The sequence below is a fragment of the Cydia amplana genome, chromosome 7, assembly GCF_948474715.1.
Source record: "Cydia amplana chromosome 7, ilCydAmpl1.1, whole genome shotgun sequence".
NCBI classification, from domain to species: domain Eukaryota; kingdom Metazoa; phylum Arthropoda; class Insecta; order Lepidoptera; family Tortricidae; genus Cydia; species Cydia amplana.
Window position 1 is genome coordinate 20382388 of NC_086075.1, and position 17928 is coordinate 20400315.

At 41.2% G+C, this 17928-nt stretch overlaps 1 protein-coding gene across 1 annotated transcript; it reads right to left on the reverse strand.

The window, feature by feature from the left end:
* Positions 1-4492: 4492 nt before the first annotated feature.
* Positions 4493-12996, reverse strand: LOC134649795 (skin secretory protein xP2-like). Its single transcript, XM_063504623.1, has 3 exons — positions 12695-12996; positions 12175-12353; positions 4493-4570 (listed from the first exon to the last, which is right to left on the reverse strand). Exons 1-3 carry the CDS (start codon positions 12894-12896, stop codon positions 4493-4495), a joined length of 459 nt encoding a protein of 152 aa, XP_063360693.1. The 5' UTR covers positions 12897-12996.
* Between the last annotated feature and the right edge of the window lie 4932 nt (positions 12997-17928).

Below are 17928 nucleotides of genomic sequence, written 5' to 3' on the forward strand. Positions count from 1 at the left end.
AAATATGCAAAGTCCACTTAAGTTATAATTATACACGGAGTCTTTATTATTTCCGAAAGATGAGAGATTGATTCAGATATAAAAGTGCAGACATAGGAATCCGTGGGGCAAATTTTTTTGACAGGTAGGGACTTCCTATATCGATAAACTCAATTATCGATGCTCGTTCTATATACTAGTGATCGCCCCCAACATTTGTGTGTTTTTTGGAGCTATTGTTTTGAAGACAAGTATGAAATTCACACATAGCATACTTTAAATAATCGCTAGGTTGTATAAAGGTAGGGCGTAATACTCATTGCACTATGAAATAGTCAATATTATCTCAACCTCTTTATTGATTGATTATCAATCAAAGAGTTATTATTTTATTCGATTTTTAGACTTTTAATAAAAACATATTTTTACAAGCAAACCATTGAGTGATCACTAGTATATAGAACGAGCATCGATAATTGAGTTTATCGATATAGGAAGTCCCTACCTGTCAAGAAAATTTGCCCCACGGATTCCTATGTCTGTAAATGTGTAATATAAAAATATTCACATATTAGTACAAATCCCGCGCCAGCTCTTAAGAGGCGATCAGTCGCAGCATTTGACCTTTACAATTTCATATCTTATTTGGTTTCATTTTAACGTTATTCACAGCGCATTGGTCAAAGTGAGATCAATTTGTGATAAAATCACACAATTTAATTTCATATAATGGTACTTATTAATGTTTCAGTACTTAAAGAAAAACATCGTGAGTTTATTCCTAGAAAGCACTTAAGCGAAGAAAGAACATTACAAACTTGAATATGATTTCAGATCAGAACGCGCTGTAATCGACGCTACACGAGAGTTATATCTACTGAAATCTCATCTCAAGTTAACAACCGATCGAACGAGTAACGAGCCTCAAATCGAGTCGCATTAGGATTGTTCGTCAATCGTAAAAGAATCGGCAATAACGCGAATATGAGCGGCTATAAAACACGCGGGATCTCCGTCCGTCCGCGCGTGCCGTATCGGCGCCGTGAAACGACTAACGCGTGTCGTTCCTTGGAATATTACACTCATATTATTGTACCTACCTAGTGTCATGTTTAGTATATAAATATGTAGCGTGTATTTTAATACAAATTTAGACTTAATTAAAAAGCGGGGTTAATTTTTGCTACTACATATTTCGAGCGGCAATGTCTTGGGCAGTCATCACTCGTTAGTCGTGACGTGACAGTTATAACGTCGCGTCAGTAACTGCGACGTTTTGAACAAAAACAATAATATGTAAATAGAATAAAAGTACCTAGCGCAGTCATCCTTTCTGTAGTCAACTAAAGCCCTCAAAATTTGGCATAAAGGCGTTGTTTAAGTCTGAACCAAAAAAAGGCCAAGTTCATCGCTAAAACCTTGTAGGTACAGTCAGCATCAATAGCACAGCTTAGCGGATGAAACAACGCATCAAAAAAATCTGCCATCCTAGAATACATTTTCCCAAAAGTATTTATTACAGAATGTTACTTTTGATTATGTTATGACTGTACCAGTAGCAGCACTCTTTACATAACCATTAGACCTTAATATTTGTTTGAAATAAGTTCAACGAATTGTCAATCACCTGTGTGGACGATATGGTACTTACTCGCAGTCCTGTAAGAGCAGAGGTAGCCATCTCGCACTTGAGCAAGACTATACTAACATTGTTTAAGTTACTTATGCACCTTACAACATTGTTGGAAAGTTACTTAAAACTTACTTAATCAATATTTACATAAATAATACCAAAGGCCTCCGACCCGGATATTCGTACAACTTGGTACCTGCAATGTTTTGAGATTAAAGAATAATGTTAAAGAAGTCTTCGACAATACTTCTGCTATTCTATCAAACTTTTACTGATGCGGTAGGTTCATAAATAGGTTCCTGGGAAAGAGCGGCAAATATAAATATCACATAAAACGATACCTACCATATACAACATTTTATTGAAAGACTTTACGAGCTGTAAAACTCTAGAAGTACCTAGGTATATACATATTGGAGATGAGACTGATAGCCCTAGATCGGTTTAGTGTGCACTTTAATATTCAGCGTGAAATCGCGACAGCGCCGATCAATTTTCGGTATTTTAGATTTAAGCCGAGCGGGAATTGGGTTACTACGAGTACTACGAGTATAATAATCCAGCTTGGATTAGTTCCCTATAAATTAGGTCAAAAACTATATAAGGCCGCATATGAGCTTTTCATTTTATACTAGCTGTGATAACATAACTTAGTAGTCCAGTTGCACTAACCACAAACCAATTGACTTTGCTGCAAGAAATACTTATTAGTTTTACAAGAAGGCTAAGTTATTATTCCTCTCGTGCTAATAATATTGACACCCGCGCAAGCGAGTGACATCGCATCGGTGTTTTTGATATGAAACTGCAAACATCGCATCGGTGCTTTTTGATATGCAACTCGTCGGCTGGTTCAGGTATTCCTCGTTTGTAATAGAGCGTCGTGTGAACCGGGACGTGAACGTGAGCGAGACGTGACCGAGACGTGGTCGCTAATATTATGTTAATGCTCCACGTGCCGACTCGCGGCGACGCGGTACTATCGTATTAGGTGCCAAAATTAGAAGAGTACTTAGTTTAAACGATGTGCTGAGACACAGAAACAGTTTTAATGTAGGACTACAATGAAAATTAAGACTAGTGCATAGTGGCTCTGTGAGCTGTATACCTCGCGAGCATGAGTTAATACTTAATACTGTATCATAGACTTTGATACAGGAATTCAAACAATTGAAACCACCCATCCGGTACCTAAAACTAACAGTAGGTATGTTGAAACCCTCTATATTATTGAAGTACACCCTCCATCAGTTGTTGACACTTGCTTCATCTTGAACGCCGACACGGAGTAATATAACTGTGACGCGGGTAATGTCGTATCATGGCACAGATCACCTTTAATACTAGAAAGAGCATTATACCTAAGGGTTACATTCAGATAGCAAATGGCAACTGCGGAAAACGAGCGTTGCCAACTTGCCACTGTTAATTTTCTTGACAAATTTCAGTGCTGTTGCGATTGGATGAAAGGCTCTGCAGCATTACCGCTGCTATATTTGCAACCCGAATGTAGCCCGTGCTAATTTAGTTTAGGAGCGCGGCTGTTTTTTCGGTTCAAATGTAAATGTATTAGATAAATAGTTAAATACACTCCAACAAAACTTATATCTAGGGGTAAACATTTCAGTTGTATTCTTAAGCAAAATTCCATAACAACGTGAGTTCAGTAGTGCTACTCACGTTTGTGGCATTGTACGCGTACAATTGCCCCGACGTGCGGTGACCTGATGCTCTTCGTAAACGGTCCATAATGCTGTGTCTGTGAGCCTGTGTTGTGACTATCTTGGCACGATCAAACGCTTTGTTTGCGTCTCCGGCGGGGTTAAGGGGGGAAGGGGAGGGAGGGGGGGGGGTGTACAGCCTTCCAATAAAGGAGCGATTCGCTTTATCTTCACGTTTCGTCGCGCGGCACACATATGCCGCACCTCAGGTAATGTAGCAGATGTTTGGAGTCATTATTGATATATCTACATAGTACTTAGCGTCTGCCCGCGACTTTTTCTAAATAAAATAATCGTTTTCGTGGTAAACAAACTATCTCCAGACCAAATTGCATCTAAATCGGTTCAACCGATTAACCTTTCGTATGCTGTTGTAAAATTTTTCTTATTAAAAATATAACCTTAATGTTGACATCCGTAAGGTGAACAGTGCTACAATACATCGCAATAGAATTAGAGTAGGAAAGAGTAACTTACAATATATAGCAGGATTGTATAAGCCACCCTCTTTTCCTACTGTTATTCAAGCATGCTAGGTATAAATGCTCATAAGTTTTTTTAAAACCACGGCATTATAGACACAAGTGTTGTACAAAACGCTGATTCGAACTTAGAAATTGTTATTATTGTCACCTCATTTTGATATCAATTATTGCAGTTTAAAGTTCGAATGCCGCTCCAAAACTACTTCCAAATGGTACTCCTAAGCTTGAGTCATTAATTTTGCATTAGGTACCTACTATTTTGCAGTTACCGTGTATGTTGCAAGCGATAAGTGAATCAATTTCGGCGATACCTTTATTTTTCAATTCTAGTATATTACAGTGCACTTATGTGAACAAACTGCATTCATTCCCCGCAGCTGGTCTTCGATTTACAATGATTTAAAGTAGCACGTGCCTGTCACTCGCAAGCGTTTGCATTTCGAAGTATTTCGAAGTTCGCAGCTCTGAATGGATCGTAACGACGCTCACGCTGCTAGCTTCGCAGCGATTTGGCAAAATCATCGCGCCGATTGACCCGAGTTCGAATCATCCTTAATTACTACTACCATATCTAGCAGAATTTCTACCCAATTTAACCTGAAATAGTGTGCAATAAGGTGCACAGTTGAGTGCACGTGCAGCGCACAGTGCATGGAATCAATTTGTAGTCGTTATCAGAGTCGTCCGCGGACGGGCGCGGCGCCGGCAAAGTGGCGCATCACACACGCCGGCGAGCGGGAAATTTCGTTATTCTACAAAAGACAGAGAAAATCATAATGCAATGTAGCTACTCCCTTAGTTGTAGGAATAATTTGTTTGTGAGCAAAATAAAGTTAAAATTCTTGGAGAAGTTTCAGACAACATGTTTTGTTGGAATATAAAGAGCTCGGGTGTCATAAGTCGGGGGGCCCGCGGTTATTATTGAGTTTGCGAGCGCGGCCTAGCTGTCCGTGATCGATACAAATTTGCTAAAATTGGCTCCCATGCGAGTAAATTCACTTAGGTTTCTTTAAATAAATCTGTCATCTGGGCAGTTGAAGAAAATGTATCGATTGGCATAATCGTAAGCCGTAATAGCAAAACAATTAAAAAATTACAGCTAGAATAAAATCACCTAAAAAAATAAAAATAAAAGTAAATAGTCTACAAAACTGATTACTTAGTAAATTTCGTTTGTTTACTTACATGCAGACCTAATTATGTAATATAGACTTCAGGCTTGCCTAGCAGCAATGAAAATTAAATTGTTTACAAAATACTCATTGAATTTCTTGATTTATCAGAGAGCCGATGGTGTGCTGAAAATAAAACAAATAGTCATTTGATTTTCGATCGGGGCCGGAATTATAGACGACCACTCGGGGCGGGGCGGGGCGGGGCGGGGCGGGGACGGAAATAAACTGATCTCACAGATCTGCACCAGCGCATACATACATACATAAATACATAAAGTCACTAACAGCAACGCTTTCAGCAACTTAACCATCGGTTTACCTTATGTGTTTGCAATAAGATCTACGAACTGTCTACGATACCTATTATTATAGTAATTAGTACAATCAAAAGCAATGAATGCGGGTTGCTTTGTACAGAAATTATCTATTCATTTGTGTCGGTTGTTCATCATAACATCATTATTCATTTGTACTTAGTTATTTGTAGGTATATTTATATAATGAGCGAGGTAGCCACAGGTTTCCGACAAAGTCCAGTTACGTCCAGTACACGGTAACGTATAGTACACACCACTGAAGTGCTGGAGATTCAGCCAAAAGACAAAAGACAAGAGACTTAAGCATCGTCCACGAGGTATCGTGGGTTACATGGCACTTTTATCCTTGAAGAGGAGGTCCTCTTCAAGGATAAGCTTCAAGGAGAAGGAGCGCGTAGCCCGCTACGAGTTCGTAGCGGGCTACGCGACTCGTAGAGCTTGCTACGAACTTTGTAGAGTGTCGCCAACTTTTAAAATTATAGAAAACCAAATATAGTGTAGGTATATTACAATAACTTACTTGAGATATGAGTCATAAGTTTTTTTTTATAATATTAAAATATTATTTTAATAAGTAGGTTTATATATTAGGTACGTACAATGGAAAGAACATTGGAAAACATTTAAACTAAGTATCTATAAACTAAACAAATGAAAACTAAACTATCATTAAAATGAAACTCCTTAAAAATTAAACAACAATAGAAAACATACCCACCTATGAAAGTAGGTATATGTATATGCAAAATAGGTAGGTATATGTTTTAGTACAAAAGTTTCAGATCAGCACACAGCGCAATCGACCTCGAAAGAAATAATAGCAATAAGCCCTGCGTCAATAATTTGGCGGGTATGGTTATAAAGCTAGGCTTGATCCCTCATGACGAGGGCTCACGTAATGAGCGCGTGAACTGCTTCAAATTCACGGGCCGCGCGGCTGAGCCCCGCGCGACAGGCAGTTAATGATAGCCATCATAGCCATGTGCTCAACTTTGTGACAGCTTAGAGGTCGCTCATATTAGCCCTCCAAGATTTTACTTGCAGAATCATAGAACTGAAAGTTTTGTTTAAATTTGAATGGTTGATTGCCTCTTGTATTTTTTCCATTGCATTGTTTCAGCCAGGACATTGTCAGAGTTTGTCAGAAAAACTTAATTCGATTTTTTCATAATCTATGGTTTTAAAGAGTGACATAGTTAATAGTGGACCCATCCAAATAGCACTTCCCATTCTTATTTTTATAACACACCTACTCGTACAATGTTAATCAGCAAACTATAAGTATCGAAATTGCAACAAATGTAGGCAATAATAGATGTCACGAAGACATTATTTTTCAGAGATACTTAAGTTAAAGACATTGCATGAACAGCTCGTTTTACTCAAACGTTTTTGGTTGAAGAAATATCACGTCTGACACTGACAGATCATATCAAATCCTGATCAAATTGATAACCAGAATTAGCACTTTCATGTCACGCCTAGATTGGACGAACGAAGGCCTTAACGCCACTATATTATACTCACCTAATAAATACCATCACGTTTTAAATGTCGAATTGAGCTCCAGCTCAACGACGGAGCAAACTAGGGAAACCGGGAATTAGGCGGCCAATTATGACGTCACCGCTGTTACGTTTTTATCCGCGGTCACTAATTGGGAGTTATTTTATTCAACGCCGAGCCTTATTCGGGTCCCGAGTTACGGGTATCACGTTACTGTTGTTTACGCGTTGCTTTCTGCGATATTTTTACGTTTCTCGCGGCTTAACGCGACCATACATACCTACGCGAGATTCAAAGTAAGTAGGTATTTTAGGGTTTACATTTTAAACTTAAAAATAAGTTAAGTATTGTTGTTTTCCCAGATAAACTGTGTTTAGGTATCATAATTATCGAGAAGGCACATGTTGATATTGAATTCCGTACCGTAAATCAAAAACAACTATTAAAACTGTACAACACCAACAAATATCCTCCTAAGGCCCAACGAAAAATTGAGTATGTAGTCAGTACGGCCCGTAGTCCTACCAGTAGTACTATTGTTTTATACTCATTCAGACCCAAGTACTTAAAAGACTTTTTTTAATGTTATTGTACTTATACAGCACCTTGTACAGCACTTTGATTTTTTTTACGAACTTGTTAAAGGGCTCACAGACAAAACAAAACAGTCCTTTAGAAGTTCGTACACGCCAATTTCGATAAGCGCAAAATTTGAAATGGGTTTTCTATTAGGTCCTACTGGTAGGACCGTGGTACGCTATGACTACACAATTGTTGTAGGAGCTGGGTCTGAATAAGAAAGTCAATAACTCAATAAGTACTATGGGTAGGACCTTGGGCCTTAGGAGGCTATGGAGCTAGGAAGTAATGAGTCATACGTCATACCTATTTACATATATTTTGGAGAAAAGAATATTATACCTACTAAGAGTTACAGAAATCATTACTAATACATTTTCTTAAATCCATTATGGTAACTAATTAATTAATTATGATATAATTTTAACACAAGTTAATAGGAACTTTAATATTTAGAATAGTTTGTAATTTATAATAATAATAATAATAATAAGTGAAATTTGCGTAAGCGCGAGTTGGCACAGTGTCTGTTTACAGTCACTGGGTAGAAAGCGGTGTACACCTCTCGACACCCCTGAGCCGCTCACACCGATGTTGCTCCTGGTCGTCTTCGCGACGGCAGTTTCAGGGGCCCATCTAGTGCGCGGCAAGTCACCACCTGCCTCGATAACTTGTGTAAACCTTGTTATGGCAGGTGTCCGTACGTCTTTGCAATAGCCCAGTCTCATAGTCCACCCAAACTTCAATCCATAGACCGGTATTCTGTTCACTTTTTTTCTACAATAGTCCCAATGCCTGCTGAGACCGGTTCATGGGTGTCTATTGTTGCACCTGTAAACGGGTCCCAGCAGGCGTTCTACATGACATTAAAGCTCTCCAAAGGGCCTCTACGTGTTGGATCTATATCCCCACGCAAGCCTATCAAAAGACCGGGATTTATAGGCCCGTGATCCCAAAAAAGGAGATACAAATAATAATAATAATATGCGCGCCTATTATGGGGCTACAGAGGGGGGAACACAACTATCCGCCTATCGTTCAAGAATACTGCCTCTGTTTCAGGCTCTTGAACCCACCATCACCGTGTCGGAGCAACGATTATCGGATCAGGTGCACGTCATTCAGCGGCTAAAGCGGTTGGATGACTCGACACTTGATCGGCTTCGCCTGGAGGCTCTCTCTGCTCGCGCGGCCTCCACCTCGGCGCGGGACCCGCCCGCGACGTTGCCGGATTCGGTGCCCGCACCCGACCGGGCACCGGGGGCACCGCGGGTGGATCTCAACGCCGACGAGGAGGAGATCGCGCAGAGTGTGAGTAGTACAGCCAATGAGCATCTGAGGAGGACTCTGGATGAGGCGATTACGCAGTATCGCTCCACTCCCAACACTAGGCCACGATTACCACGTTTGCCTATGAATAGACGCAATCTAGCGCTAATGGGAGCCCTAAATGCTTTACTAGAGCCATATCTACGGACTAGTAAAGATTTAGAGGATACGCACGCGATCATGTATTGCGGAGCCATCGCGGCGTGCCGTGTTGCACGAGTCAAGTTTCCGGACTCTGAACGTGCACCTAGGACCGCCGGAGGTGTCCCCGCATGGCAAATACGGATCGAGCGACGTATCAGCTCCTTTAGGACTCTTATCGCAAAGCTGATCTGCTTCAGGGGGGGCAACAATCGCCCCCGAGTAATGCGCTTTGTAAACCAGGCGTTTGCGGGGACGGATATCAGGCCCCGCGACTACATGGCCGCGACGTTATGGAGCGCATCGACTTTCTAAAGCAGAAAGTCTATGCATGGGCAAACCGTATTCGTCGCTACAGAGAGCGTGTGGATCGATTCCAGCAGAATCGTCTTTTCCAGAGTGACCAAAGGAAGGTGTACCGAAAGTGGGAGGAAACCAATCGTCGTGAGTCCGACACGCGGCCGCCGGATCCTACTGTCATGACTGACTTCTGGCGTAGCATCTGGTCGGTGCCTGTCGGACACACCGAGGGGGGTTGGATGAATGTTGTCGAGCGTGAGTGCGAGTCCATCGAACCTATGGGGGTAGTCACTATCACCCCCGATGACGTAAGTTGTGCCATCCGCACGGCCCAGAACTGGAAAAGTCCTGGGCCGGATGGATTGCACAACTTCTGGCTAAAATGGTTCCGATGCTCACACCCGTGCTTGGCAGCACAATTTCAACAAGCCCTCGAGCTTGGTTCTCTCCCACCTTCCTTAACAACTGGTGTCACCTTCCTGCTCTATAAGTCCGGTAGTACCACGGAAGCGAAGAATTACAGGCCCATCACGTGCTTACCTACACTTTATAAGCTCCTTACATCCATTTTGAGGACAAAAATCAACGCGCACATTGTCGCTAACAATATTTTGGCCCCTGCTCAAAATGGATGTAGGGTTGGGTCCCGTGGTACTAAAGAGCTCCTCCTCATAGACATGACCATTTGCCAACAAATCCGGCGGAACAAGGAGGCCCTCTCAGCCGCTTGGATTGACTACAAGAAGGCCTATGATTCGGTGCCTCATTCATGGCTGGGGAGGGTCTTAGAGCTGTATAAAGTTGATGCAGCTTTGAGAGCCTTTCTAAGCGCGTGTATGAGACAGTGGACCACAGTCCTTCGTCAACCAGGAGGCGGGGATGACCGCCCTGGCCCGCAGGATTTCATAAGGATTGAGCGAGGAATATTTCAGGGTGATAGTCTGAGTCCCCTATGGTTCTGCCTAGCTCTGAATCCCCTCAGCACCCTGCTGAAGGATTTGGGACTAGGTTGCCGGCTTCGGAGAGAGGGTGAAGTCATTTCTCACCTTCTGTACATGGATGACCTCAAATTATTTGCACCAAATAACCAAGACTTGACGGAGCTACTGAAAACCACCGAAGTCTTCAGTAGTGCCATCAACATGGAGTTTGGTGTCGATAAATGTGCGGTTATGCATGTACAGCGGGGGAGGGTTGTAAATTCAACAAATTTACAACCTTCTGAGACAATGTCTTTCAGATCTATCTCTGAATCAGAAACCTATAAATACCTTGGTATGTCACAGTCGTTGGGTATTGAGGACGAGGGTATTAGACGGTCGGTGAAGGAGCGCTTTTTCAGTCGGCTCACAAAAGTTCTTAACAGTCTTTTGTCAGGAGGCAACAAAGTGCGCGCCTTCAACGCCTGGGTAATGCCCCTACTCACATACTCCTTTGGCATACTAAGGTGGACTCAGACCGAGCTGGACGCCCTGGATCGGAGGGTCCGATCACTGCTCACCGCGCATCGCATGCTACACCCACGCTCGTCAGTTATGAGATTGTACATCCCACGGAAATGTGGAGGCCGAGGCTTCCTAAACGCCAAGGATCTCCACAACCGCGAGGTGTACAATCTCAGGAATTATTTCCTTAACAACCAGTGTGGGATGCATCGTGATGTGGTGGCAGTAGACAGGAACCTCACGCCGCTCTCCTTGGCAAACGAGAACTGGCGCAAACCTGTGGTACTAAGTACTGCGGATCGCAAGACGGCATGGGAGAGTAAGGTGCTACACGGGCGGTTCTACAAGGCCCTCACGGGACCCGATGTGGACCTGCTCGCGTCGGTGACCTGGTTACGATTCGGGGATCTCTTCGGAGAAACCGAGGGTTTTGCCTGTGCAATTACGGACGAAGTAATGATGACGAACAACTATCGGAAATATATCCTGAAGGACGGTACGGTCGACATTTGTCGGGCATGCCGCCGTCCCGGAGAGTCACTCAGGCATATCATTTCCGGTTGTTCTCATCTTGCTAACGGCGAGTACTTGCACAGACATAATCTCGTAGCCAGGATTATTCACCAGCAGCTTGCTCTTCTATACGGTCTTGTGGACCGCGAAGTACCGTACTACAAGTATTAACCTGTGCCAGTTCTCGAGAATGGCCGTGCCACGCTCTATTGGGATCGATCTATTATCACTGACAGGACTATTGTAGCCAATAAGCCTGACATTGTGATAATAGATCGAGCGCAACGCCGGGCCGTGCTCGTTGACATCACCATCCCCCATGATGAGAATCTCGTGAAAGCCGAGAAGGACAAGTCCAGTAAGTACCTAGACTTGGCTCACGAGATAACCGCCATGTGGGATGTTGATTCGACGATCATTGTCCCGATAGTTGTATCAGCGAACGGTCTAATAGCGAAGAGTCTCGACCAACATCTTGAGAGACTCTCGCTAGGTGGTTGGATCAAGGGTCAGATGCAGAAGGCGGTGATCTTGGACACGGCGCGGATAGTCCGTCGGTTCCTCTCTCTGCAGCCCTGACCACCGGCAGCTTGGGCCTTGCCCCGCTGCTGGCGGCACCCTAGGTTAGGTTTTTTTATAATATGTTTATAAGTATTTTGTATTGTTTTTGTAAGTGTTTTTGTATTTTATTTTTATATCCATATTATAAATTAACCTAACTTAAGATGATAAATAAATAAAGAGAATAATAATATATTCTTTATTGTGCACCACATGATGAAAAAGAATACAGAGAAAGAACAGACATTACATTAGGTAACAACAGGCGGTCTTATCGCTCAAAAGCGATCTCTTCCAGACAACCATCATCCATCATCATCTTCATTTATGTTTTTATTATGTTATTTGTACTACCTATGTAAGTTGACATGTAATCAACTAATCACCTATTACCAATAAAGAATGAGTATGAGTAGTATGAACACTAGGTTAGGAACCTAAGCCAAGTGTAGGCTAAGTATAACGAATTGTTGTTACGTTATTCACTTACCTGAGCCGGACGAGTGTGTCCCGTCGCAGGCGCCGGAGTTGCGGCGCGCGGGGTGGGGGCGGGAGCGGGGGTAGGCGCGGGCGTGGCCACGGGCGCGGGGACAGGCGTGGACGCCGGCACTGCAGCGGGGGCGGAGACGCGAGCGCACGGCGTGCGGCTACGCCGCGGCGGCGTTGGCTCTGTGCACCAGACAGTCGCTCTTTGAATTGCATATTAAATTAGAAAGAGAGTATTAGTTAGATTGGATATTAATTTGGTATGGAATAGACTGACTGGTAAAACCCAACAGCCTGACCTCATATTTGAAGTAGCAGAGAAATTTACTTGTCTTTGTTCATGGAATTTATTGTTTAGTAGGTATGTGGTCTGCGGTTGCTCCAGAACGCGACAATGATCAGCGTAATGGGAAGACACCAATATTTCAATAGGACCTGACGCTTTACGTAGCATACGATTTCAAGCGGAGACCGAGGTCTTATTCCGGATTACTACAAAAAGGTATCAATCAGGAAGTAGGTACCTGTGCTCTTAGTGGGCCTGGGATCCGGCGTGCGCGCACGTCTCGGCTCGGCGGGCAGCGCCAGCAGCTGCCGATACAGTTCCAGCTCGTGGTAGAACTCCAGCGAGTCCGGCGACTGCCCCTCGCCCCCCACCACCACGCCCGCCCCCTCGCCCTCCACCTCCGCCGTGAGCCCGTTGAGCACGAGCCGGCGCGCCGCCATCGCCGCTTGCGCCGCATAAACTCACACGCATAAACACTGCACTACTACACAGCACGATTCAAGACGTCCTCATAACACTCATGGTGAAAACTACCGGACTGTGGCCTGAATTTCAGTTTCCCAGTGGGATCACAGCTGAGGATTTTTGGCTAGCATTTAATCGTAGGTAGCTAATATATAATTTGTAATAACTTACTTTCGCTACCTTTCTTACAGTATCACTTTACTATATCTGTGCTAAAAACTAGGCTTTGCCACGTACCTGTTTCCTAATAAGAGATCCTAAGTCAATTCACTACCCTAAAGTGAAAAGGGTCGACCTTGTTTACTCTGCCTATTTCCAAAATGTTTACTCTTATGGCATACTGATCGGGAAAAGCGGATTTCTAAATATAGTAACGGTTTACAGCCTACGGTCTACAATTAGCGCGCTAAGTTTACTTAACCTAACTCAGGCTTGATTGACGCGAGCTAATTATAGGTACATGTTCATTAGTATGTTTGTATTATACATGGGTACCGAGCATTAAACTGCGTTATCTGTGACTGTCGTATTGTAAGTTAGAAACCCACAAAGTCGTATTGTTTACCCGCCACCTAACCGACCATCAAAACAAACATATAAACCTTTAATCTTTCGTTTACTCCACTTTCGCGAACTTTACAAAAGTCGTAACACCCACGGCCACGCTTCAACGCGCGAAAATGCGCACCGGTGTAGTCGTTGCGAAGTTTATGAAAGTTTAGTGACGAGGTAATAGTAAGCGTGTAACTGTAGCAGGGTGTGGGCAGGCGTGAAGCGTGAGACGACCGCCGCGCGACGCCGCGCCGACAGACTGGCGAGAGACGGGCCGACGGCGGCGGCGGCGGCGGCGGGCCCGCCTCGGGATACTGCTCCGTGAAGCTTATTTCATTTCTCTACAGGTGCAGCACTCGTGTAGGAGTGGCATTTGAACTATGAAAACCTGTTAATATTGTTGTTAATACTTGCAAGTAGCTCGCACCAGTAGGTAGGTATAATATCTACCTACCTACCTGCGAGATTAAACCTACGATTAAACATGTTGAGCGATATTTAATAAATTAGGTATTTACGTGAGTGTCCCATTTTAAATATTGTTATTTAGTTTCACGTGAGTTTTATAGTTAAGAAACATTTTAGACTTGGCAATTAGATGTAAATGAATCTTACACAGATCGACCTACGAGTAGGCTCAAGCAACGCAAAGCTTTGACTGATTCACGGTTAGTATCACTAGACTTACATCTCTGTTGTAGGTAATCTGTGTTGTGTACAATAAAGTGATTACTACTACTACATACTATCTTTTGGGAGATCGAAAACAATACAAAAGGTATAATCACGGTTCATAATATCCCGGTCGATACAAAGTCTAGTGTAAGCAAAGCTTGTACTTTAGGTACTAGGCGACGATATACATATACCTATATAGATAAATAAATACTTATACCAGTTATACCTATATATACATAGAATAGAAAACACCCATACCTCAGGAACAAATATCCGTGCTCATCACACAAATAAGTAAATGGCCTTACCGGGATTCGAACCCAAGACCATCGGCTTCATAGGCAGGGTTACTAATGTACCTCACTACAGTCACTACCCACTAACCTGTCAAAATGTTTATACAGTGTCCCATAAAATTATCCTTTTATTGTCTGTTTATTACCGAGTTTGCTTTCTGTACATAGATGGTACATAGGTAAGTGTACAAATTATGTACCTATGTATATTACCAAAGAGAATAGAGAAATTTCAAATTCTCTTTGATATTACTTAAAGTATAGCTGATCAAGCAAATCTTGTCAGTAAAAAAAGTCGCGAAATTCTAATTTTCTATGGGACGATATCCCTTCGCGCCTACATTTTTCAAATTTGCCGCCTATTTCTACTGACAAGATCTGCTTGACCAGCTTTAGGTACTTTATCTAAGGAACAAGGGAAAATATAAATAACAAATATATTATGAACAAATTCATTTATTAAAATTGGCATTACAATACATGTAATTACATATCAGATCGAATAGGTAAAGACTTCACTAAAAGACTTGTCAGATCTTAGTTTTGTACATCTGCCACTGTGTGGGATTTTTCCTCAATTTTGTTCATCATGTGTTTATCGTTTTAATCGTTGCTTCATTCTATAAGAAAGCCAATACGGAAACTCCCAGTCGTCTATCATGTTTACATTTCAAGAAAAAAATGTTAAAGATTAGATCAATGACGTCATCAAAACATGTTTTTATTTTTATTTTCTCAAGTAATGTCAATAATGCCCCAATATTTTTCCTGTGACTTAAGGGAACAATGTTTAGCAACGTCAAAAAATCACAGGACTGTAAAATTAATAATTCCGAAGATAATAAATGTTATTGTTTTTTTACATATAATAAAATATTTTTTGACGGTTATTGACGGTCGCATTTTATTTTAGCTCTAAAGGACGTAATACGAGTGTATCTACCTTGTCTCAAATTTTCACAATTTTATAATGTAGGATTTGGGATTTATAGCGTTTCTGTTTTTATTCCATTTCTATGGAAATAGGGTTGTCACAAATAATATGAAAAGTGAAGTTTCTGTTCCGCTTACTTGACTGCCATGATTCCTTTAGGTGTGCTAAGGTATGTGGGATAAATTTATAATAAATTCTACGTCTCATCTTCATTTGAATATTAAAGACGTTCGACAACTGTGAGTGACAAGTTCTCGTCTTCATTGGTTTCGGACGTTATTGCAGTATGTGAGTCAATATGATTTAAAAGTGACACAACTTTATCTGGTATAGGTAGAAGTTTTTGTTTATTACGTCGGTCTTTTGGAGACAAATCCAAAATATAAGGGTCCGAAGATTCAAGGGCACGCCGATAAAGATCTAATATTGTTGTTTTTCGGTCCACCTTTCGAGAGTGGTGCGTCACGAACTCACGAATCACGATACTCACGATCATAACGCCAAAATTTGTTTCAGGATTCACCGGCTTGCTCTGACAGCATTCCTATTGGCAAAGGACTTACTCTATGATTTTCCAACCGTGAATTAGGATGTTGTGCATTGTGACAGATATATTATACCAGCCATATGATTTTAGATACTTTTCAGCCACAGATACACGAAATGGGCTAGTATTGATTGGCAAACCACTCGAGAGAGCCACTAAAATGGTGTGTAAATCGTCGACAAGCCACTCCTCTACACCGAGTATTTCGGCAAAAGTCTTACGACGCTCCTCCAGATATCATATCCTGGCATTGGGTTTCAGCAATCGCTTAAAGAGGGCGGATCCCTTCCCAATGCCACATGATATCCTTCATCAGAGATTTAACATATTATGCTGATTGCTGACACAATCGTTCGGAGTACTTATCGTATGTTACCTAACTCATGTACGTTGCACTCAAAGCGTGCGCAACCGAATGGCTACATGGTTATTACGGCCGAATAGAATAGTCTCAGTTAAACCGTACAGCTATGCCCATGACCAACAATCAATTGGGACTCAGCCTACAGGAAATCAAATAAAGTACAATAGTTTTAATTCGAAAAAAGAAAATAACACTTCATAATTAAACTTGAAATTGTATATTAAAAGGTATACTTAAAAAGTGACAACCCTAACTTAATTACTTGAAAATTCATATCTCGCAAATCCTGCAATATTTTAATTTAATTTTTTTCTTAGTAGTAGTGCTTCTTATATACTATTCGTTAGTTTTAAAATAAAATGCGACCCTTGTGGGATTGTCAAGAAAAAAATATTTTTTTAATTATGAGAAAATTGGTGATACCATCCTCTAGCTAGAGTCATCAATTTCAACTTCTACTTAAATGATATCGGTGTATTAAAACTACCTTACATAAATATATAAGAATGATTTTTAAAAAGAGGCAGGAAATGTGAGTAATTACAGTTTTCAGGTTTCTATGGACTTCTATGGAGGTTTCTCTATTTTTCGAAAATATCCAAAACTATGATACCTACATAGGACTACGGGAGTTTCAATGTTCGCAATCATAATGTGATTTTTAGTGTTTAGTTTTTATTTTTTCATAATAATATAATTATGTATGCTAGTTTTAAGGTATTTATGTATGGGCCACTAGTTGCCTGAAATAAAAGATTTCATTCATTCATTCATTTGATATGGCAGACAAATTAAACACAGAGTTTCGCAAAATTGAGGAAAAATCCCACACTGTGATCTGACTGAGTTTACAAGGAATACACATAGGTATATTTGAGTTTCATTGTAATATTTTAAAACTACAGTAATAAATAACGTACTAATTAAAATTACATATGTATATCTAACTTAGATTTACAATGACTTTAACACTTTAACTGCCCGTCTTTCCGGCGAATTCATGTCTAAAGTAAGAACGCTAAGCACAAAGAATTTCGTACATTGATCCACCATTTCCTATTCCTATCGCACGCACAATTATTTTGCTGTCTCGCTCGCACAGTGACATTAAACCGCCGGCATCATCAGTGATAACAAAACCAGCCTGTATATTTGTGTCCTCAGGGTATTTTTGGTAGTAGAATATTAAGTAACTAATAATTTAAGTCATACAGTACATTAAAAGGGGCTACTCATTTTTTTGAAGCCGAAAATGGCTTAAGGTTCAACTGATTGAATTATGTAACTTGAGCAATATTCGACTTAAAAATGGTTTTATTAAATACGTTTGAGTGTCACGAGATTTACGCATAACAAAGAGTCATAAGGTCATTCATAACCACACTTGATAAAAATTATAGTAGTACTATATTATTTGCGATTAGTGAAATAAAATCAAACAGTGAAATTTATTAAAATAAAATAAGAGAGTACCTATTTCATACGTCGGAGCGAGATCACGGCAGGATCTAGTAGATTTATGACAGCACTTACCTTATTGTGATACTTTTGAATGTTAAATGTGAATGCATATATTTAATTATTTCGGTAGTTCAAATACTTTTCCAGTCAAACAACATACATCATACAGTTTCAA